This window comes from Alligator mississippiensis, chromosome 3 (genome assembly GCF_030867095.1).
Source record: "Alligator mississippiensis isolate rAllMis1 chromosome 3, rAllMis1, whole genome shotgun sequence".
In the NCBI taxonomy this organism is placed as follows: domain Eukaryota; kingdom Metazoa; phylum Chordata; order Crocodylia; family Alligatoridae; genus Alligator; species Alligator mississippiensis.
The window spans coordinates 121564999-121589950 of record NC_081826.1 but is presented as its reverse complement, the minus strand read 5'-3'; the positions used below and the strand labels follow the sequence as shown (position 1 = coordinate 121589950).

Below are 24952 nucleotides of genomic sequence, written 5' to 3'. Positions count from 1 at the left end.
TGCTCCCAAGCACTGTGTTTGCACGTGCACCGGGGACTGCAACACACTGAGCCAGGTCAGAGAAGCCCTGGCCTAATAGGGCCATACATGTAGATGTAGAGACTTTACTGTGGAACTAATTGGGCAGCTCCACAGTAAACGTCTTATGTAGATGTACCCACTGAGGCTTAAAATATTCTCTCCAGAACTTCTGTGTGAATTAGACCCTTCATGCATGAATTTCTCCATTCCCATAGAAGGAGAGAAGAGTGGCATTGAATTAGGAAGGTGTCACAGGGAAGGCGTTACCCTTCTTGGAATACAGGAATATGGATATTGCCTTCTAAGATCAAATGGACAGCCCTTCTAGACTGGTATTCTCAACTTTAGAGACAGATGGTGGATATTCCCACTATGGCCTTTCACATGCTTATTAAACACAGTTGCTCCAATATTTTTGACAGTAATGAAGGAACATCAGCCAAGGATCCATTGTGATAGGGTGCTGCATAAAAAAATGGAAAAAATAGTTGCAGAATGCTCCTTGCTTGACACTGGCTGAAATGCTGATGCATAAGGTTTAATATCCCTTCCCAAATTCCTATTTGTTGTTCTTAATATACTTGATATCCATATAAGTCTCCAATCCCTTTATGAATCCTGCTGAGTTTTTGGCCTCAGAGCCTTCCAGGGACAATGATTTGTAGAGCTAATAGACTGTGTGAAAAAAAGTATTACTATTCAGTTTGAATTTCCCAATTTTACAGTCATTGAATATTAGGGCTGTGCGAAATTTTACCAAGTGTTTCATTTTGAAGCTGTTTCAACATGTCTCAAGCTCGAAACAGCGAAATCAAAATGAAACAAAAAGCATCAAAACAGCTTCAAAACGAAATGAGGGCACTTGAAATGTTGTGAAAGTTTCAAAACGTTTTGAGTTTCAAAGCAGCCTGATGGTGGGAGGCAGGGGGGAGCAAGGGCTGCACTCCGAGCAGCTCCGGAGCCCCATGTAGCTCAGCCCGGCAGAGAGCACAGCCCTGGCTCCCCGCCTCCTGCCACTGGGCTGCACTCCACGGGGCTGACGGAGCCGATCAGAGGGAAGTGCCAGCTCTGCCCACCTCACACCGCTGGGCTGCACTCTGTGGGGCTGGCGGAGGGAGGCGGGCAGAGCTGGCACTGCACTCCAATTGGCTCTGCCAGCCCCATGGAGCGCAGCCCGGCAATGGGAGGCAGACAGAGCCAGCGCTGCACTCCGCCTCCTGCCACTGGGCTGAGCTCCATAGGGCTGGCAGAGCCAATTGGTGCACAGATCCAGGAGCTTGCACCCCCAGGAGGGCTGTCGGGCTGTGCCAGACTCCTCCCAGGGGTGCAAGCCCCCAGATCTGTGCGCCGGAGGAGGGAAGGCTTCTGCTGCTGCCTGGGACAGGTGGCAGCAGCAATTTTGTCTGGTGCAGCCTATGCCCAACACCAGTCCCAGGTTACAGGGAAGCCTCCTCTCATCCAGGGCACAGATCTGGGGGCCTGTACCCCTGAGAGGAGTCCGGCACAGCCCTGCAGCCCCTGGGGATGCGGGCCCCTGGATCTGAACCCAGACAACAGGAGACTGCCACTGCTGCCTGTGGCAGTCTTCCCTGGCAATGAGTCCGGACTGCACCACTGCTGGTCCCAGGTGGCAGCAACAGCCTCCTGTCATCTGGCACGGATTCAGGGGCCCACACCCCCGGGAAGAGTCTGGCACAGCCCTGCAGCCCTCCTGGCAATACGAGCCCCCGGATCTACATGCTGGATGACAGGAGGCTGCCGCTGCCAGCAAATTTTGCTTTCAAAACTTTGAGGTTCAGTTTCCAAGAAACCTCAGCACCTATCTCCTTGAAACTTGACAGGATTCATGCCCTCAGAAGGGGCTACCATCCCTGCATCCAAATCAGGCAAAAAATGACAATTTTAGGTATTTTCATAATTCCCCATTATAGCCTATGGGTGAAACGTTGAAACGAGTTGAAACAGCGAAACATTTTTGACTAAACAAAATGGGATAGTGCTTCGAAATGAAACAACGAAATGAAACACTGTCCCTTCAAAGCAGTGAAAAGGATGTTGAAACAAAACAATGGTGTTTCGCACAGCCCTATTGAATATGCCTTTGTGGCTAGAGAATAAACTGCTCCTGTGTGTGTGTGAAAGACCTCCAGAGATTTGTAAACCCTGATGGCCTTCTATGCAATTGGGAAGCAGCTCACCCTCTCTTTTTGTTGTCCTCCTTGCCACATGGATTTAGGAGACTCCTGAGGGGTGTGCTTCATGGAATTGTCCACCTCTCTTTTCACCTTAGCCTCTCCAGTGGGTTTTCCAGTGGGTGGTGGTAGCAGTCTGGGTCTAGATAAAGGAAGGTAAATCTGTGAGACATGTAATTAGATATCTAATTGTGTGGAGTGTCATCACTAGTGGCATAACATCTTGCACACTTTTACACAAAGTGCAGACTTGCTTTGACTTCCATGCAGCAGCAGGGTTCTGTGGTTCATGAGTTAAATCCAAGGGCAGTAAGGAGGGGTCTCTATGTCAGTTCCTCCTTTCCTTATTCAGGTGATACTTGCTTTGGAGTCCAGTGGGCTGGTCTTATTCACAAAATGAGCAGAATTTGGCCCACTGCTTAAAATCTTGGCACCTTAAACATTATTGGAAAAGGAAGGTCTTATTCATCATCCAGGGAGGAGATTTATCAGTCTAATGCATGCAGTCATTTTTCCTTATAAGTCATTAGATTTTTTTAAAACAATTGATATACCAGGGTTACTCCCCATTAATACCATGTATTATACCATAATGAGCTGTGCAGCGGTAAATGACACTCCTCTGCCAAGCCGCTTACAGGCTAAAAACAAGTAAATGACATCTTTTAAGTTTTATATATGTTATATTTAGGCTCAATAGGTTCATAGACACGAACAGTTATGATTGTTCACACTGATATAAAATTAAGGGTTTGTGTAGGAATAAGAAGGCACTGGAGTTCCAGGTTAGCATTCAAACCATGCTGATGAGAGTTTATAGCACGTAAATTACTTGAAATGATAGGTAATGCCCAAGTAATGTAATACAATAAGATAGCATAGCAAAGTTTTCCTAGGAAGAGTTAGCACATGCTTTCAATTAGCATTCAGACAGTAGTAAGCACAGAAGAAATGGAGGGTGAGCAGTATTTTGCCATGACATCAGTAGGATCGTTCCCAGCTCTGAGCTAAACTATGCATGCATGACTGAACAAGTGAAAAACAGCAGCACTGACTTCCAAACCACAAGACGTCTTTTTAATGTATTTTTATTTTGGGACTTCTGTATGAACAAGTGTACAAAGTGTGTGCTAGGCATGCAAATGGAGGTTTTGGCTGTAGTTTTGCAATCCTTTCTCACACGGTTAACTCCCAGTGAAGTTGGTAGAACTGGATGCTTGCCCTTGTGCTAGTATGCCTATGTCAGCAGATCCCTTTATGAAGACTCAGAATAAGAGGGCAGAAGGGTTTTTTGCTGCCATTTCAACTTTACCACCTCTCTAAAGTCATACACTAACCCAGGGGTGGGCAATTATTTTGGGCGGAGGGCCGCTTACCAAGTTTTGGCAGGCTGTCGAGGGCCGCATGGGTAGGTGCCCACCCCTTGACAGGTGCCCACCCCTTGATAGGTGCCCCGCCCCCTGGTCACCATCTTGGGACCAACGTCCTGATGTCTTGGGACCAATGTCCCAGAGCCAGCACCGGTGGGGCCCAGAGCAGGGCACAGGCTGGCAGGGGTCTGTGGAGCTAGGCTGGGCTGCACCAGCAGGGAGGGGGGAGCTGGCCCGGCTCCACAGAGCCCCTGCCGGCTGGGACCCTGTGCTCCTGTCACCCTGCTCTGGGCCCCACCAGCACTGGTCCCAGGGCACCGGTGCGGGCCCTGTGCTCCCATTGGCTCCCCGCCCACTCACACCCAGTGCCCCCCAACCCCGCAGCACAGGTGGGGGGCAGCGCACAGCCCCAATCACTTGCTCGCCAGCAGGGAAGAAGCTGGTGCTGAGCATGGGGAAAAGTGGCCCCTCGCCTGCCCCATGGCACTGCAGGCACTCGCAGCCCGCGCGGGGCTGTCCGGAGCAGGCACAGGCAGCCCCAGGCAGGCTGTGAGCAGCTGCAGTGCAGAGCGCTGGCCATGGGGCGGGCGAGGGACCACTTTTCCCCACTCTCAGCACCAGCTTGTAAGCCACCCCACAGCCAGCCTGGCAGTGGGGCTGGGTTACAAGGTGGTGCTGAGTGTGGTGGGGGCGGAGAAAGCAGCCCTTCCTCGCCCCATACCTGGTGCCCCACACTGCAGCCGCTCACAGCCTCCCTGGGGCAGCCCCACGTGGGCTGTGAGCACCTGCAGTGCAGGGCGCCGGGCATGGGGAGGGCGAGGGGCCACTTTTCTCTGTGCAGGAAAGGAGCCCAGGGAAAAGCTGTGTGCGGAGGGGAAGCGGCCCCTCCCCCACCCCACGCCCGGTGCCCCACACTGCAAGTGCTCGCAGCCCGCATGGGGCTGTCCGGAGCGGACACAGACAGCCCCACACAGGCTGCAAGCAGCTGCAGCGTGGGGCACTGGGCGTGGATGGGGAGGGGCCGCTTCCCTCCCCCCGCGCTCCTTCTTTGCCCGGGCCCCCCCCCCCCCCCACCACTTACCTGAGCTTCCTGCGCGGGGCAGCTGGAGCTGGGGCTTCCGGCTGGGGGGCAGGGCCGGCCAGGCCCCGCTGTTGTTGGAGCCCACCAGGGCTTCCCCTAGGTCCTACTGCCCTTGGTTCCTGACATTTTTGACAGGAACCAAAAGCAGAGAAATATTGATTTTCTACATTTTTTTAGGGGCCCCATGGGCTGAATAGAATGGCCTTGAGGGCCGAATGTGGCCTGTGGGCTGTATTTTGCCCACCCCTGCACTAACCCAACCAAACATTTTTCCATTGGACTGCATCCACACCAGAGGCTATGCTACCATACATGCATTGGCAAGAGGATGTGATCTTTTCACCATTTTTTCACTGTAGACCAAACCATAAGAATTGCAGAATGGTCCTTGTATCTCCCAAGGCTTGTCTTTTGAATTCTTAGGTGAGTGATCAGTTAAGGACTGTGATTATCCCCTGCTAGTAAGTGTCAAAGAGATCAGTCCTGCCAGGTGCTGAAATATAACTTTACTGGGAGCACAGAACCTGCAAACTCTTCTAGGATCAAATGTACAGAGGAGCTTCAGGATTACACCTACAGTTAATTGAAACTATGCATGAAAGTATATCTGTTAATTCCTAAAAATATAAACCTCATAAGAAGCTTCAGAATGCAAATATTTAAAAAGAAAATGCATTGTTTTCAGTTTGTATATAAGGTATTTATATTATTTACCATGTATTTAGAGTGTGGAAATGTAAAGGGGAGAGACCTGTACCTATTCTAACTGAATTCGGTGTGACTAATGAGGAAAGTATAAGGCAGGGTCGATTTGCACCTTATAGAATATAAGAACATTATAGACTAACCAGAGTGTATGGGTGTGGGTGTCAGTGTGGTTATGTTGCCTGACTTCCTTTTTACTGAAGAAAGTTGAGTACTGGTAGATATAGGCTAGGGACAGAAATTATGCATAAACCGGTATCAGTGATCAGAAACACAACAGAAGTTTAGTGCACATAAACCATTTTCAGAAAGGTCAAAAACAGTTTAAGATAAACCTGGATGAATGTAGTATCACACTTAGCTTATTTAGGTTAAATCGATTTATTGAACTTCTGTCTCAGATCCCCTCCAGATTCAAGTAAACTCATAGTCCCCCAGTATCCCAGGATGCTTTGCAGGGTGGGTGGTCTAACCTTGACCCAAACTGCTCCAGCCGAGCAGGGAAGTGTGCTGTAGCACACTCCAGCTTCTGGCCTGAGCCACTGCAGGCATGTGGCTGTATTTCTGGATTTAAAAATGAATGTCTGTTCACTTGCTTATCTGTTCAATCTACGCAGCTTAGATTAACCCATGAAGATTGAATCAATTTTTTTTGTCTGACAATGCCAATTCATTGAAACTTAAACTTTTCTGTCAAAACTGGCATGTTACCCTTTTTCTGAATCAGGCTAAACTGTCAGCTTCCAAAACATCTGGTGGCCATAAGTTCCACACTTTAATGACACACTGTGTGAAAAAAACTTCCTTTTGTTAGTTTGAAACTTACTACATACTAGTTTCATTTTGTGAGCCCTAGTTCTTGCATTGTGAGAGAGTAAATAATGAATCCCTATTTACTTTCTCTTTGGCATTTAGTATATTGTAAACCTTTATCATGTCCCCCCTCAAGTGTCTCCTTTCTGAACTGAGTAGGCCTTGCCTCTTTAGTCTCTCCTCATATGGAAGCCCTTCCATACTGTTAATCATCCTTGTTGCCCTTTTCTGTACCTTCTCCAAAGCATCCTCCACCATGAGGAGTTCATCAATTTGATACTGGAGGAGACCTCTGGGACTGTGGAGTAAGAACTGCCAGAGGCAGCACTAGAGAAAGGAGAGGACATGGACTCCCAGGAAGGTGGAAGCTAGAAGCTTGTGACCTCTGGCATCAGGCAGAAATCTTCATCTCCACCTGCAACAGTTCATCTGGAGACTAGATATGGAGCCCTAGCAACAGAGGATGAGGAGCACGTTCCACTGGTGGAGGAGGACAGGCCAGACCTCCCCAAGGTGGGAAGGATCGAGACAACCACCACCAAGAAGAAGCGACAGGTAGTGGTGGTTGGAGATACCCTTCTGCAGGGGACGGAGGGATCCATCTGCCAACCTGACCTGTTGTCTCAGGAAGCCTGCTGCTTGCCCGGAGCCTAGCTACAAGATGTTGTGGAGGGATTAACGAGACTCATCTGGCCCTCTGACTACTACCCCATACTGCTTATCCATGTGGGCACCAGTGATACTGCCAGGGGAGTCCCTGAGCAGATCAAAAGTGACTACAGGGCTCTGGGTGCAAGGGTGAAGGGGACAGGGGCTTAGGTGGTGTTCTCTTTAAGCCTTCTGGTCAATGGACGGGCCTGGGCAGGAGCGAGTGCATCCTGAAGATCAATGCCTGACTGCACAGGTGGTGTTGCCAGCAGGTGTTTGGCTTCTTTGACCATAGGATGATGTTCCAAGAAAAAGGATTGCTGGGAAGAGATGGCACCCACCTGACAAAGAGAGGGAAGAGCATCTCCACAGACAGGCTCACTAACCTAGTGAGGAGGGCTTTCAACTAGGTTCGCCAAGGAATGGAGACCAAAGCCCAGAGGTAAGTGAGGAAGTGGGTGACCTGGAGGAAGAGCAAGCATGAGGGGCAACAGGGAAGGTGTTTTCATTCTTCCTGAGAAATCAGGGCAATCCTCTAGTTATCTTAGGTGCCTGTACAGAGCCTGGGAAACAAGCAGGAAGAATTGGAAGTTCTTCACAGTCATGGAACTATGGCGTGATTGGAATAACAGAGACTTGGTGGGATATCTCGCATGACTGGAGCACTGTCATGGATTGGTACAAACTGTTCATGAAGTACAGGCAGGGGAGAAGAGGAGGAGAAGTTACACTTTATGGAAAAGAGCCATAAGATTGCTCAGAGCTCCTGTATGAAACTGGAGAAAGGCCTGTTGAGAGTCTCTAGGTTAGGGTCAGAGGGGAGAGCAACAAGGGTGATGTTGTGGTGGGGGTCTGCTATAGACCACCAGACCAGGAGGAAGTGGTGGATGAGGCTTTCTTCAAACAGGTAGATGAAGTTTCCTGATCACAGGTCCTGGTTCTCATGGGGAACTTCAATCACCCTGACATCTGCTGGGAGGGCAATATAGCAGTGTGCAGGCAATCCAAGAAGTTTTGGGAGAGTGTTGGGGACAACTTCCTGGTGCAAGTGCTGGAGCAGCCAAATAGGGGCCATGCTCTTCCTGATCTGCTGCTCACAAACAGGGAAGGATTAGTGGGGAATGTACTTGTAGATGGCAACTTTGGGCAGCAGTGACCATGAGATGATTCGGTTCAGGATGCTGAAGAAAGGAAGGATGGAGAGCAGCAGAGTAAGGACTCTGGACTTCAGAAAAGCAGGCTTCAAGCTCACTTAGGGAGCTCATGGGCAGAATCCCCTGGGAAGCCAGTCTGGTAGGGAAATGAGTCCAGGAGAGGTGGCTATACTTTAAAGAAGCCTTACTGAGAGTGCAGGAACAAATCATCCTGATGTGCAGGAAAGCTAACAAGTATGGCAGAAGACCAGCTTGGCTTAGCAGGGAACTCTTCAGTAAACTGAATCCTAAAAAGGAAGCTTATAAGTGGAAACTTGGATAAACAACTAGGGATGAGTATGAGTATTGCTTGGGCATGCAGGGATGAATCCAGGAAGGCCAAAAGCACAATTGGAGTTGTATCTAGCAAGGGACTTGAAGGGTAACAAGAAGGGTTTCTACAAGTATGTCAGTAACATGGGGAAGATCAGGGAAAGTGTGGGTCCCTTACTGAATGGGGGAGGCAGCCTAGTGCCAGAAGATGCAGAAAAAGCTGAAGTACTCAGCTCAATGCCTTTTCCACCTCTGTTCACAGGCAAAGTCAGCTCCCAGACTGCTGCACCTGGCAGCACAGTTTGTGGAGGAGGTGAGTAGCTAACAGTGGTGAAAGACAGGCTAGGAAGTATTTAGAAAAACTGGACACATCCAAGTCCACAGGGCCAGATGGGTGCTGAGGGAGTTGGCTGATGTAATTGCAGAGCCACTGGCCATTATCTTCGAAAATTCATGGCTATCAGGAGATGGCCTGGATGATTGCAGAAGGGCAAACACAGTGCCCATATTTAAGAAAGGGAAAAAGAAGGATCCAGGGAACTACAGACCAGTCAGCTTCACCTCAGTCCATGGAAAAATCATGGAATTCCTCAAGGAATTAATTTCTAAGCACATGCAGGAGAAGGTGATTAGGAACAGTCAATATAGATTCACTAAGGGCAAGTCATGCCTGACCAACCTGATTGCCTTCTATGAGATGACTGGCTCTGTGGATATGAGGAGAGCAGTGGATGTGACGTACCTTGATTTTAGCAAGGCTTTTGATACGATCTCTCACAACATTTTCACAGGCAAGCTAAGGAAGTACAGGCTGGATGAATGGGCTGTAAAGTAGATAGAAAACTGGCTGGCTCATCAGGCACAGAGGGTAGTAATCAATGGCTCGATGTCTAATTGGCAGCTGGTATCAGGTAGAGTGTCCCAGGGGTAGGTCCTGGGGCTGGTTTTGTTCAATATATTAATCAACAACCTGGAAGATGGCATAGAGTACACCTTCAGCGAGTCCACTACAGAAAGGATGCAGATAAATTGTCCAGCGGAGAGCAATGAAAACAGTGAGGGGGCTGGGGCACATGACTTATGAGGAGAGGCTGAGGGAACTGGGCTTATTTAGTCTACAGAAGAGAAGACTGAGAGGGGATTTAATAGCAGCCTTTAACTATCTGAAGGGGGTTTGAAAGAGGGTGGGGCTAGGCTGTTCTCAGTAGTGGTGACAGATGACAGAACAAGGAGCAACAGTCTCAAATTATTAATCCCTAACATTTTGTTTGCCTTTTTGATGGCTGCTGAGCACTGAGCTGATGTTTTTAGCAAGCTGTTCAGTAGGACTCCCAGATCTCTTTCTTGTACAGTGCCAACTAATGTTGAGCCCATCATAGTATATGTATAGCTTGGGTTATTTTTACCTATATGCATCACTTGACTCTTATCTACATTGAATTTCATCTGCCATTTAGTTGCCCATTCACATAGCTGTGCAACATCCTTCTATAGTTACTCGCAGTCTGCCTTGGTCTTTATCACTTTGAATTGAATTGAATTCAGCGTAACTAACCAGAAAAGCAGAGGACAAGGTAGATTTGCACTTTATAGACTAACCAAACTTCCCCCCTCCCTCTTCTCCCCCTGATCTCTCTTGCTCTTTCCCCTCCCTCCTTTGTCTTTTGTATTCTGATTTCTCTCTCCTTCTACTCTGCTTTCGGCAGGTCCTTTCATGGTATCTGATGAAGGGAGCTACAACTCATGAGAGCTTGTGCTATATGTGTGTATGTATACGTGTATGTGTATATACAGACATGCAACCTTTCTTTGGGAAACATTTTTTGGATCTTGAATGGAATTTCTGGGCAGAGAGAGACACTTAGGTTCAAGTCTTTGCTCCAAAGAGGATTTGAGTATTTATACAAAGTGGAACAGGTTCAAAAAGAGAGACTGAGGGAGTCTCACCCCCAAATAGCTAGTAGCCTGGTGGTTAGGGCACTGGCTTTGGATGGGGATACAGGAGAGCAGATGATTCTGTTTTACCTCCCAACTGAGTCCCTTAACCACTCAGTTACTGGCATGCTCATGTGTGTATTGTCTGTTGTTTCTTTACTCCAGCAGTGTCTTGCTGTCATCCCAATGTGGAATGGGGAAGTTGTGGTGGGAAAAACCATTCCCCAGCCAGTTCTCCCTGCCAGCCTTCCATTTAAGAAGATTGTGAAGGATTTTCAGTGTCTTGAATCTTCAGCATGTAGGCTCAATCTTGCAGACCTTTTACAGAAAAATCCACATTCATGCAAGTGGTTCCACTGGAGTCCAAGAACGTGTATACAGTTTCTCTATAACCCTATTTTATTCTAGTGACAACCAAATAAAGAATGTGTGCAGGCAGACAGCTAGAACCACTAGTCTCTTTTCAGACCCTGTGGGTGGAGCTGTCCTTAGGAGACAGGGGGGGTGGGGCAGATAGGGGATGAAAAATAAGGCAAAATAGTGGGCCACTAGGCAAATATAAAGACCTAGCCAATGAGGCCATATCTGTCTGTCTGGCTGTTTATCATGTTAATCTAACTGCTGTTGAGACAATCTATATTTAGTTTTACTAAAGCTATACTTGAAGGAATGTTGACAGCTTTAAAAAGTCACACCCTTGCCTGGGAACTTTGTGTGTACAAGAGTTACAAATTACACCTTCAGATAAATAAGAATGAGTGACAGAGAATGAGGAAAAATATTTCTTTAAACTGCCTTTTCAGTTTGTTGGTATGGCACAATCCAAAGCCCTTTTTGGGTTTATATATAGTCTTGTGTGTGGTTCTTCACGTAGCCATAAGGAGATCAAGGAAAATTTGATTACACAGTCACCAACCTTGTTGGAGTGCTCAAGAGCAGGGTTTTACCTCAACTATTTTTACACTAGAAAAAAGTGTTTTATTTTAAACATTCAAAGAGTGTCAGCCTGCTGGATGCTTTCTCTGAAGCAGCCTTTAGGCCAGGGTGGGCAATTATTTCAGCTGGCGGGCCACTTAATAAGTTTTGGTGAGCTGTCAAGGGCTGCACACATAAAATATTTAAGAAGATGTCATTTTAACAAATTATAGATAAAAAAATTGTATACTAAAAATAAAACATCTATTATAATATTTATTTATTTTTTTAATATTCCTGATTTGTTTTTTTGAGTAGTATATGGAAAGGTTATTGCACAACAGCTCAAAATGAACTCTTACTTTTATATACTGTGTGTGTGAAGGGGGGTGGGATGGATATGGGAGTGTGTGGAGGGTGGGTGTGGGGGCTTCCCATGTGCTAGGCCCCAGGAGCCAGCTGGGGGTGGGGAGGAGGAGGAAGGGAGGGGGAGGCAGGGGGTGTGTGCAGCAGAGCTCACCTGGGCAGTGTGGTGCAGCTGTGGTCAGCTCCCCCTCCTCTGCCATGGCTCCGTGGCTATCCCCGCAGTGCTCCACCTGGAGCCAAGCCCTGCCTGCTCCCACCCGGGGTAGCCCATATCATGCTTCTGCTCACACCCACTCTGGGCCTCCCAGACAGCACTGCCCTAGCCCTGGCTAGTGCACACAGCTCCCAGTGGGGCTGCTACCACAGCAACCTGGTTAATGCTTGCTCGGCTCCCCCTGCCTCCAGCAGCTCCTCCTCCTCTGCTCCCTGCCCCTGCTGTGCCACTCCAGGCAGCAAATTACATGGAGAAGCCGCGAGGACACGTGCCAGACACCAGTTGACCAACCAGGCAGGGGGGAAGCTACAGCTGGGTGGCTCCTGCCCCAGTGTGCAGGGCTCCAGCTTCAGCTCCCAGTTGCCTTCTACCCACTTGGCCCCACTGTGTGATGAGCAGCCACGTGTGGGTGCCCGAGTGGGTGGAAGGCAACTAGGAGCCGGAGTCCCGCATGCTGGGGCAGGAGCTTCCCAACTGCAGCTTCTCCCCATCCTGGCCAGGCATCTGCTGCCCAACACGTGTCCCCATGGCTGCCTTCACATCCCCAAGCTATCTGCTGCCCAGGGTAGTGCAGCAGGAGGAGGAGGAGCCATTGGAGGCAGGGGGAGTCAAGCACTACCTGGGTGGCTTCAGCCTCAACAAGAGCAGCCCTGCTGGGAACTTGTAAGCACTGGCCAGGGTTTTTGGTGGGCACAGGCAGGAGCACAGCCTGGTCAGGAGCTCAGTGTGGGCTGTGCTGTGCAGGAGCAGGAAGAGCTTGGCCCCATGCACATACAGTCATTGTTGGGTGCTGCACATGGGCCAGATCCAATTAGTTCATAGGCTGGATCTAGCCCACAAGCCATATTTTGTCTACCTCTGCTTTAGGACTCCTTCCAAGTCTATTAGACTCTTGGATAATGTCTCAAGTACTATGGTGGACCCTGTATTTTGAGCAACTCAGCTAGAGACAAAGCACTGCAATGTGCTCTACTGGATGTGGGGAAAGCCTTTTTTCTGCAACAATAACCTTCATGGCAGTATGATAACAGTAATGATGGATGATTATGATGATTCATGTGGCAAGAGCCCTGTCTTGCAGCCTGACTTTTTTAAGAATGTGATATTGAAACATCTTCCTTTGAGAGGGCCATCTTCTACCATGGACTTTATGTTCAGAGCAATGAGAGACTACTTTTGAAGCAGTTTGTGTAGCTTCTGCTTGATTCTTTTCTCTTCTGTAGGTTTTCCCTCCCATACTCTTTTAATTAAAAATCAAAGGAGGATGGAGCTGATTTATCCTTCTCAGAAGAAAAACAAGCACTTGATCAACATCCTTCCCTTTGTCCCAAGATAGGAATTTCCTGTATTGAAGTTAGAGCAGCTACTTTCAGATTATGGTTCACAATCAAGTTGGGTTAAAAGCCATGTATCAACTGCACATTATAACTGATGTCCTAACATGCACTTTTGAGTGAACTAAACTTGTCAGCTCTAGGTAGATGTTCAGATCTGTGATTTATATTTTCATCCTTAGTTGTAACTTGTTGATCTTTTTTCTAGGACTCATCACAATAAAAGAGTCCCATGAGATAGAAGCCAGGCTTAATGAAGTGGAGAAGCTTCTGAAGACTATTATAAATATGCCATGGAAAGTAAGTATGCCAAGTGCCGTACTCTCATGAGCTTTAGATCCTGATTTCTTCACATAGATTGAAAGCTGGGTGGCTTTTGGAGCAGTAGCAGAAGCAGGAGCTGGTCAAGGCCCTGCACAGTGTCATCTCTACCTCCTTCACTGTCTCTTGCTTTTCCTACTGCATTATTTCTGCCTCTACTATCACACAGCCCTTTAGTGTCCCTCTCTTATTCATCTCTTCGCACATCTCCATCCTTTGCCTTGGGTACCAAACTGCCACCCTCAATCCATTTGATTAGACGACTCCTCACAATTTCTTCTTTGAAGCCTGACACAACTAATTCACTTAAGGAATGTTCTTTTTCTCCCTGTCTTTCTGTACACTTACACATATGTTTAATATGTCTGGGATGGTATACATATGAATAAGCAGGCTGAATAAGCATGTGTCTGAGATGGTATACGAATAACACATCTTGCATTCATGAAGGGGGTTGAACTAGATGATCCACAAGGCCTCTCTGAGCTCTAGAATTTGGTCTGACCTGTGCAGTTTGTTGAATTGAGGGTCTGACTTTGCCTTTACGTTCACATGAGAAGATCCTAAATTACTTTAGTGGAGCTTAGTGTGGGCACAAATGTCCCCATGTGTGTTTTCAGCTCTCCCTTCCCCCACCCCATAGAAATGCCAAAGTATCTTTTATTGACGTAATACTTTTAGCGCAATGAATCAAGGGCCAGGCAATTCATCAAGGGCTAGACAAAGTCTGACTATATGCCAGTTACAGTAATTCTGCTTGTCAATTGTATTGCTATATAAAGGTCTGGGATGCTGAAATAAAGTGTGTAGTCACTTCCTTATGTCATGACAGAGTACTTACCAAGAAAGCTCACTTATATGAAGGCTGGTTGCATGAAAATAAACAAACTCCCACTTGAAAGAAAAAGCACGTGACCAATTGGTGACTATTGAGACGATCAGCCACTTCGAATGGATTTCACATCCATAGATCATGGGCTTGCCTTGCTGCTTGTATATATCAAGATGAGCTCTTTTGAACTCAGTGGAGTTGTACTAATTTTTGAGCAATGTAAAAGGCGTTTCAAATTGCACCAACATTTGGCAAGATGAAGTGACTTATCTAGGGTTATCCAGCAGACCAGTGGCAGGTCCAGAAAGAAAACCCAGGTTTTCTGATTGTTTTATTGAATTTTATATAAAACACATAGAAAGTTGCTGATGGGCAAGTACCAAAACAATAAGCAATAAGTAATAACTTATTAAACTAAACCTGAGAGTAAGTGGCATTCCCACTGTAGTCCCTGCGAGTTCCATCTACTCAGCTTTTCTCAAGACATGGTTCAGTAACTGATGGCAGCAGGAACAAGATAAATAAAAGAAATGAGTAGCCTGGGAATTCACTTTTTAAACATAATTTTTACCCTTTGATAGATTCTTTTTTTCCTCTTTTTCAGTATTCTAGATCAGAAGTCGTCCTTACCTTCTTCGAAAGATCTCCTTTAGATCAAGTGTTGAAAAATGACAGTGTCCATAAAATTCAGACAGGCTTTCAAAGTCCAGTTAGAATATCAGGTAAGAAAGAACGGTTGAATAAAATAGTTTTGTATCCTTGCTTTGCAGTGTATAGAATATCTTGGTGGAGGGCAGAACATAGTACATATGGTAGACGTGTGGACACGGGCAAAATATCTCTTTTAGGCCTTTTGGGAATTTTACTTCATTAGCTGCTTGGCATTCTTTAGCCATTCCTTGAGAAGTCTTTACCCTTGTGGTGCACATACAGTTGCATCATCCTAGAAGATCTTTGGTATGAGAAACATAATAATATATTACTTCTGTAAGATGTACAAAGTTATTAAAAATAAATTGGTTACATTTTATACTAAGGGCATATTTATAAATATTTGAGAAAAGATTAATAAATTAATAGTAACTATGATAAACACCTGAGCAGTATGTCTTACAGTTAATTTTAATGTCATTGGTAGATTTGTGAAAATGATTATAAATGGTGAAGTCACTTGTTAATTGATCAGTTATCATACAGTATATGAATCCTTTATAAAACTATTTATCAAGATACCATTCAAGAAAAGCAGGATTGATGCATTTAACAGCAAAGCCACCTGCTTAAATAATGCTAAGTATATACACAGCAGGGGGAAGGTCTACACTTCTGTCTCTGCAGTTCAGGTAGTATGTTGGAGATAGCTTTTAACTACCTAGCTCCTGTAATATTGGGACTGGGAATGTGGCTGTGGCAGCTGAGAAAAATCTGCCACAGAAGCTGGTTAAATATTCAAGTTGTTACCCTGCACAGAGCTCCTTATTCCTGGAATAACATTACCTGCAGTACCCAAAATAGCTAGTTTAAAACTACCTTGTGTATGCCAGAGTGAGCTGCTGCCACAGCATGGACTGCAGTGCAGGTGCACCAATTTTTTCATCAGCATGTGTGCTGCATCTCCACTTATCTCATAAAGTATCATGTGAGGAGAGTATGACTAATAGTCCTAATCCACCTTACCCAGGGTATGTGTCAAGAAGTGATGGGTACCTTAATTAATATAACTACAGAAAGTCCTTATGATGAGAACCTCTATGTACCTATTTCGATAAGAGTTGTAGATGGATGTAGCCAGGAAGTATGAATGCAAATGCAGGGAATTAGTCATTAGTTCTTTATATGATACAGCTTGTACAGTCAAAAGATATTTACCTACTTTATGGACATACAGACTAAACTGCAATTAAGTAGAACTGGTAGGATTTTTTAAAGGAATTTTTTCCACTTGGAAAATTCATACTCATAAGTATATCTAAGCCTGATCTAATGGCAAGGATATACGTTTATACATAATTTCTCTGCAAGTTAATTAGGAACTATACATAATGTTCTGTGCATAGTTTTACATTGGTCACCCATTTCAGTGCCTGACATGCTACACTGTCTGTCATCTTTCTTTACTTCTAAATTCTGTTTGATCTCTGAAAGTGCATATTCAGTCAGGCCTCTTGTGGAGTAAGTTCTCAAACACTGTACTGTAAAGGGAAGTCTGCTTGAAATTAATGTACTGCATCCGATGCTTACGTGGGTCTAAGCCAAGTATGACTTCCTTGAAACTGTGTTGGCTGACAGCTGATGAATCATTGTTTTTGTAGAACTTGGGGTTTATTTTGCTGTGAGAAGGAAATAATAGTTTAACTTAACAATCTCTTGCTCAGTGTGTGCCTGTAAGCACATGGCATGGTGGGAACAGAAAACAGATGGAATATGCCCATTATGTGGTAGGTGGAGCAGCAGTAGTTTGCAGCAATAAGGGCATGCCTATACTGTTGTCACTGCTGGGACCTCAGCATAGCATAGATGTACCCTAACTAGCTTTAGACTAGTTGTCTCCAGTACTGTAGCAGTCTAGATCTGCATGGGCTTAATTTCTGAGCATTTACCCAGCATCTCAGATGGGGTTTGCAGCCAGCATGAAGCTCACTCAGTGTGACTGCAGCCAGGCAGCTACTAATATCAGTTGTAGCAAGTTTAAAGTTAGCGAAGATTTTAGGTATCTCTACGCAAGCTATAGCCACAGTGGTGATTGCAGTATAGACCTGCCCTGTGTGCAGGTGTGGATCCAGAGGGGGTGTGATGGTGCAGTTGCATGCCCATTTGGCTGTTGCATGTGTGTTCCAGAATGGGGTCGAATCTGCCCAGAGCTCCTGCTTTTATGCAGCTCTGGAACCCAGGGGGTAAGCACTGCTGGTGCCACTGCCACTGCCACTATCTAGTTCCATCCTTTTCCCTGCTGCTAAATTGAGCAAGAAGGGAAGGGAGAGGAAGAGCAAATGGTAGCAGCCTTCACACCCTTAGCTCCATTGCCACATGAAAGCAGGGACTATGATCAGACCCTACCCCAGTCAGCTGGTGAGCTCAGAGATCACTGCTTATGTGAAGCCCCAGCAGGAATCTGTGTTGACCAGGCAGTATTCTCCAAGCTCACTACTCCTCTCTCTTGTATTGGGTAAGTCAGGTGAAACCCCAGTTGTCAGTAGTTACACTAACTAGCATAAAACAATGCAAGACAATAAGGACTAAAGTCGTTGTTACTAATAAGTGGAAGTCCTATATGTCTGATTAGCCAACAAAATTCTCTGTCAATCACCTTTATTTGTTGGCAGGTTAGATAGAATTTAAAAACAAGCTTTTAATTGACAATAGGCTATTCTAAATTTTGCACAATGAAATTATTTCCCTTTTTAGTCCAGGGTGCCACTAGATGGCACTACATGTTAACATTGGAAATGGTTTGTGCTGCAGACAAATGCTGTAATATTCTTAGGTCACATCAAGGACATGAGGAAGAAAAGAATGCTGTGGCATTCCAGGCTTACTTCACATTGGATTTGATACACTTTCTAGGCAGCTTGTAGTATCAGAATAAGCTGCAAAAATATTTTCTATTCACTAAAAAAGAAAACAAGCTATACCCAAATGCAGTTCAAATCAAATGGGGTTGGGGTGGAATTCATCAGATGATATCTGAATTTGAGTTTTGAGTTCACATCTCAATCTATCATACAGTGTTTGCTAGAAGATGAGTCATGGCTGAAGTGTGATTCTGGAGGGATGCAGTATAAAACCACCCACACATAGATTCTATAGAACTTGGATGCAATCAAAAATAGACTCAGAGATTCATTTCTTTAACAACAATCTGGAAGCTCATAAGCGTTAACCTGAATGCCAAAATGCATCTTTATCTAAATATATTTTTAATGCATTAATTAAATTAATGCTGAGGTGACGTTGTAGCTGTGATGGTCCAGGAAATATGCAAGAGGTAAGAATTCTTGTGGCTGATATCTTTTATTCAACTGACTGTAGGGCTGGGATAGACATAGGCAAGCTTTCAAATATCACAGCATTGTGTTGCACATTACACTTAGGACATGCTAACTGCACTTAAAACATTTGCATTCAATTGTTTGAGCAGTAAAATATATGCTAAGTGCCATTGTAGCATAGTAAATTTAGGAGTTTTCCAGGGAGGAGTATCTGCAGATTGGATTACCTACCACGTGTTGAATTAGCCTCTGACTGCTCCACAGAAGTAATACTGTTAGGAACTTTCTATACATTGGCGGGGTTGGGACCAACAAACAGCTGTTTGTTGATGTCACCTCCTGCAGCACACCATGGCATACCAGACTCTTCGAAGACTCCAGTGCTTAGAATGTGGGTTTTTTTAGATTGCAGTAAGCATTACTGTGTGACTGCTCAGAAAGCCTTCAAACTTGTAGCAATGCTTACCACAATCTAAATAAAACATGTCTTAAGTGTAATGTGTGACAAGGGTCACAGTACCATTCCTTAGGCCTTCCTGTGTAATTAAAGCCCCCTCTACACATTATAGGTATCATTCAATTAACTGGTTAATTGTATGATTACCTTGAGACTAGCTATACATACAAAGTATCACACATTAAAAAGCTCCAACCGGCTATAAAGTTAGACCTTAAAAATGTGTACTAACTTTATAGCTGGTTGCTATCCAGCTTTAATTTGTATGTGTAACAGGGTCTTCCCTGCAGCTGGAAGCCCCATCAGCTGACAGGGCTCCTAGTCTCAAGGGTGCACCATGGAGGAGATCATGGCAGCTGTGATCCCCAAAGGCCCAGGGGTGTATGAAACCCCCCAGGGCCCACACAGGAGTCTGGTTCCTGGCTACAGGCAAGGTGCAGCTGGGATCCAGAGCCCCATCAGTTGCTGGGTCTCTCCATTCTGGCTGTACCTAGGCCCTGTAGCTGGGAGCCCCTTGAGCAAAGGGGGATCCCAGCTGTGGCTGCCTGCTTCTTGCTGATGCAGGGGAAGTCCAGGATTGGGCTTCCCCTATACTGACAGTATGGTGTGATTGGATCTAATGCGCAATCCCACATGAGAGGCATGACTGAGGTTTTCCAGCAGGAGAGAAAGACCCTGATTGTCTGGATGGGGCAGGGGGCTACCTGGAACCCCTGCTTTGGTGTTCCTAGGGAGTTGGAGTTGGTATTTCAGGGGCTGCCCAAGGTCTCTGACTCAGGCTGCAACTTTAAAAAGACTTTTCCTAGAGAGCCACTTAATTTCATTTCAGTCCTCTCTGCCTTTCACTGTCAGATTGGTGGGTGGGTGTGCTTTCAGTGGTAAACACCCATCAATTGCTGGATGTGGGAAAAATGAGCCAATGCACAATGGGCACTTAATACCACAAAATAGCTTTCAGTTCCATTAGCCCATGAATTGCTGATTGTTCCCTCCCCAGAAACAGGGGCACCTTCCCCACCCATCTCAGTAGTGAGCATCACCAGATCAGCCAGTTGCCATATGAGGGCTGGAGGTTGTGGGGACTGAGGAGTGGTGTAGCATAGGATGCCTGGAGGACTAACCAGACACTAGTCACAGAAAGCTTGGTGTCCACATTTAACACTAATCTGGTTCATGAAGAACTGGTTCAAAATAATACCATTTTTCAAGGTATACTTTTGAAATGTTCTAGGAGGTTTACACTGTTCTAAATTGGCTTGTATATCTGAACACTTGCAGTTTAAATGTCATTTAAATTTCGTTAAGGGTTTGATTCTCCCCTGACTTCGGGTAAATCACAGTCTGTTCAGGTTAAAAGTGAGTGCAAGTGAGAGAAGAATCCAGGTTTTCTCAGCCCTAGGGTAATTCATTGATCATAAAACAAGAAGAAGTTACTAGTCTGACTTCCCACTTTACACAGGCTTGAATTAATTCCCAATTGAACCAACGTATATGTTGTAAAACAATTTCTTCTGCATTGAAGGTTTTTGTGGTGATGTCTTATATTGTACCAATGGTATAGTTGGGAGGGACACAGAAAAGCTTTCAGATACCACAGGAACCTTCCTCAAGTCTCTAGGAAAGAAGCAGACACAGAAGAGCTAAGCAACAGATGGAACAAGGGCATGTGTAAAACCATCTGTAAATAAAAACAGAGAAATGATCAGGTAGCCAGCAGATGAGCTCTCAAGGCCAATAATGTGTTCCAATGACCATAGGGATAAATTCTCCAGTGACATAAATGAACAATACTACAGGCAATTTGATGGTGTGAAACCCGCATTCAACAGCTGGACAGTAATTTCCTGCAGAATTTCTGAAGAGTTAACTACAGGTTTATTTCTTTTCTCCCAGCCTAAGAGCTTTAACTTTGAAACTAATTTAAGTTAAGATTAAATTTTGGACTGTTAATTTAGAGCCACCTATTTGAGTTATAAATGATGGGCCCATGATGATTGCTCTCACTGACTTTAATGAAATTGAGACTCCCTCATAAGCTCCCTGTGTTGTGCTTGCAACATGTTTACAAAGTTCACCACTTTGCAAGGAAAACAAATTCAGGTCAGAGTTAGTACAGACAATAAAATAAGCCTTCTATTTGTGTTATGTTGAAGTTTTAATGGGTCACTCTGTGTCCTGAAGAATAGTTCTACTACATAATGGTAATTTGTCTATGATTCTGCAAACCCCGATAGAATCACTGGAACCACTTGTATGAGTAAAGTTAAGCACAAGTTTTTACATTTGGTGCCTTGACTTTGAAGGGTCATTCCAATCCTTCTTACAATGCAGTTGTGTTCCTAAGGAGCTGGACTTTATTGCCCAGCAAAATCAGTAGGGATCAGATTCTATTCTACCTATTAGGGACAAAGCAAACTTATACAAAACACAACATTTACCACCTCTAGGGATGCTGCTTCATTGAAGTCAAAGGGAATTTTGCCACTGGCTTTGATGAGAGAAGAATTGGGCCCTAACCCGGATTGCAAGAGCTCCTTACATATGTTAAAAAAAAAGAAAAAGAAACGTGCTTTATTGGAAAAAACAGCATATTAGTTTTACCCAGCCCTGCAGCATCTGTATAGATCAGGCACTTCAGCAGAGCTTTTTGGACCTTTTATCTAAAGCTGATTCAGTCAACTATTTGATAAAAGTGCCAAAAAAAAAAGCACCCAATCTATAAAGATGTTGGGTGAGCCAGGTCCAAATAATGTGCTGCCTCTTCTGGGCATGTGCTGGAATTGGCACGGGAGTGCACCGAGTTTAAAGTAAAGCACTGGGTTTTTTTGTGGGGTGGGGGGATAATGTCTGTAAGCAGCCAAGATTTCCTAAATACCCTAGCACTCAGGGTCTTATCTAAAGTATTGCATGTTACTTTGATAGGACTTCACATGAGTAAAACTGCTTAAGCATTGGTGGGAATAGGTGGTAAATGGCTATGAAGCCAGTATGAGGGCCCAGGTCTTTGTTAAATTAAAATAAATACTTTCAATTAATTGGCTTGCATGGGTATTTAGTGCCACTTCCATGTGTCCAAATGTCCCGTAACATCAGTTGTGTCAGATGCATGTGCACTCTGCCACCTTATTTCAGGAACCATCTCTCACCTCCAACATTTTATCTCTTTCTTTCTTTCTTTCCCCCAACAGAAATAATGCGATCTAACGGCTTTTGTTTAGCTAATACTGAAACAATTGTTATTGACCACAGTATACCGAATGGGAAAGACAAGCACCTGGATACCGATGCAGCAGAACACTTGTAAGTGTATAGTATGTTGTATATTATTCCTGAATAGTGTCCATTGTTAACTTTCTCATATTCTCTTCTTGACACAATTTTAATATCCAGGTAAATGCACCAGCCGTCGTATATAAGACCTGGGTTGGTAGAGCTGTCAATCCAGTTGAGGTTTTTCTGGGCTCCAAGGATCCAATATTAAAATATTCCCCACGGAAATCATTGTTTGTAGAGGGGACCAGTCATCTTTTGATAGAAAGACTAGAGCTGGTCCTCTAGGGTAGGGGATCTTAACTGGGGTGCCACAGCACCGAAGGGTACCACAACCTGTTGTAGGGTGATAGGTGCTAAGGGGCAAATCTCCTTAACTCATTAGAGCTAAAGTGAGCTAAATTGTGGCAAAATGAAATGTTCTTATATACAGATGCATAATGCTCCAAGGTGGCAAATAATGTATTTCTTGGTAAAGAAAATCTTTTTTGTAATTTTGACTCCATTTTCTGCTTGTTGTAGGAATTTGGGGGTTAGACACTGCAAACAATAAAGCTTTCAAATAGAGTTTGGGTAGATGAGAATATCAACAGACTTTTTTTAATGGAAATTTGCTCCTGCAAAGTTCTGTCATACCAACTGATTGACGTTTCACTTTAACAGTATCAATTAGCTACAGGAAACTGTATATTTAAGAATTTTAAATATTTGTAACGAAAAACATTGAACTGCACATTAGTCAAGACAGTGAAAATGAAAGAAAAGAAGTCAGTAAAAATGTTGTGGGTAAAATGGACAGAAACTTGCCCAGTGGAGTAGAAAGGTGCTAAATAAATGTAAATTATGTATTGTGATTTGGTTTTGGTGTAGACCTGATCCTCCTCTGTGATTATTTAGACTTCTCTGGTCCAACAATCGGAAATGACATTTGTGGAGTTGGTTGTGCTGCTTTCTAAATGTCTCTTGCCTCCCAAGCCCTGTGTCAGAAATTTTTGCATATGGAAATACGTTAGGGAGAGATGCTGAGATAATGTCAAGACTACTGGAATGTTGCCTGAAATGTAAACTTCTCCCATTAACATCTACCCATAGAGAGCAGAGGCTCTACTTAGATGTAATAGATAGGACCTAACTCTTCTCACCATGACCTTACACCAGTGTAACTCCAGGGTCTTAAATGGCATCATTTTGGATTTATATTTGTGTTCACGAGAACTTGTTTATACTTTTTTCACTAGCAGTAAGGTAGTACGTGTATCTACAGCACATTAATAAATGTGTACACGTGCCTAGAGTGGGAAGAAAAGTATGTCCTTTGTAAGGTAATATATCTGTTGAGGGATTTAGGAATAATTAGTGAGGATAGAATAGGAATATGATAATTAAGTTTTCTGCATGTAACTAACAGTTTGAAGAACTATTGTCTCAAAAAGCTTTGTTTCAGAAAATACCTGTTCACAATGGCACAGAGGCACATGAAATATCTCACTTCTATTGCTGTGCTGTCTGCTACAGTCTCTTTAAGCTGGGTTCAGTTCCATAGGAACACTTTTTGAAGAACTGTGAAAATCTACTGTCTTTCACTTTAAATAAAAGTCTTATACTTATTTTTAAGTAGAATATTAAAATAATTGCCCCCCCCCAAACACACACACTTTGGTGTTTCATATCGTATATTAGACAAGAGAAACCGTGTTTCAGAGTGCAGTGGAAGGTCTAGAGCTTTCCTGCAAGTGACTTGTGATATTTCTAGAAGGAAAAGAAATTGAATGTGAAAACTTGCCACTGCTGCTTCTTTGCCCTGGGTCTTTGGTGTCACCTCTGAAATCACTTCACTTAGGTCATCTGTGATGAGGTTGTTGGGATGACTGCAGTTGTGCTATTCAGTTATAGAAGTGTAATTAAACCAGAAGGATGTGATGATCCACTTTATACTGAAGCATTTCAGGTTCCACCTATTTAATCTCTCTTCAGTGAATTAAATGATATCTGTCTAAAGAGATGTTATAAAATATGAGCTGTTAAAAAACATCCCTTGGAAGGCAGGTCCTGTAATTAGATCTGGGCAGGAAATTGTTTTCCCAGCCTGCAAGAGTGTTTGCAATTCAAAAACATTTCCTGTTTTTTATCAGAAATCAGGACATGGAGAGTAAGAGCCTTGCCTACCACAGAAAAGTCAGTATATCACTGGTTAAAGTGGAGCCTGACATTTAAGTCCCTGGCCTGATTGGGATAGAATGGACTGCAAGAGTGTTATCTTGTAGCCCAAATGAGTTTCCTAATCATAGGGCAGTAAGGTAACGCTCACTGGTACATGCAGTCTCTCTTTCCCAAAAGTTCTATCCTGGTCAGAGCTGGAATGTATATTGCATAGAAAACTTTGGTTTTAACAAATTAACATTTTCTGATCCCCCAAAAATTCTGATCTCAGAGAATTCCTGTTGTCTAATGCCAGGGTATGTAGAGAGTGCAGAAGGCACCAAACAAGGAGAAACTGGGCACATCTACATGTGCAATTAATGTGCATAAATAAACTCTGGAGCTTATTGCTCCAGAGTTTTTTGCTTCTGGGCATGCTGTTTGAATGGGTACCCTGGAGCAAAAAACTCTGGAGTATATTGCTCTGGAGTTTATTCATGCACAGCACATTGAGCTCGGTTGGAGCAGCTTGATATGCTGTGGAGGGGCTACCTGGGACTTGAGGGTGCTTCAGGGCAGGGCCAGCCAGCAGACAGCCTCCGCATTGAAACATTGTCATGCCAGCTGGGCAGCATCTACATGTGCGCTGCTGTGCATAAAAAAACTCTGCAGCAGGCTGGTACTTGTATTTGCAAGTACTAGCCTGCTGCGGAGTTTATTAGTTTCATGTACCATAATAGAGGCGCTTGTGTAGACATGGAAAGGTTTACTGCAGAGCTAATTAGGCAGCTCCACAGTAAACATCTGGTGTGGACATACCCACTGAGAAGGAGGACACTTCTTGATTTCTAAAATCTAAAATATGTGCATAGAGGATGGCAATA

At 44.6% G+C, this 24952-nt stretch overlaps 1 protein-coding gene across 3 annotated transcripts in view; it reads left to right on the top strand.

Annotated features, from left to right (window-relative positions):
• PXDC1 (PX domain containing 1) overlaps positions 1-24952 on the top strand; it is a 153201-nt gene that overhangs the window by 116734 nt on the left and 11515 nt on the right. For all 3 annotated transcript variants that reach the window (XM_019490567.2, XM_059724347.1, XM_006271874.4), the window contains exons 2-4: positions 13269-13360; positions 14818-14935; positions 21848-21959. In XM_019490567.2, the coding sequence (XP_019346112.1) occupies positions 13269-13360; positions 14818-14935; positions 21848-21959 (322 nt within the window). The remainder of the gene's footprint in view (positions 1-13268; positions 13361-14817; positions 14936-21847; positions 21960-24952) is intronic.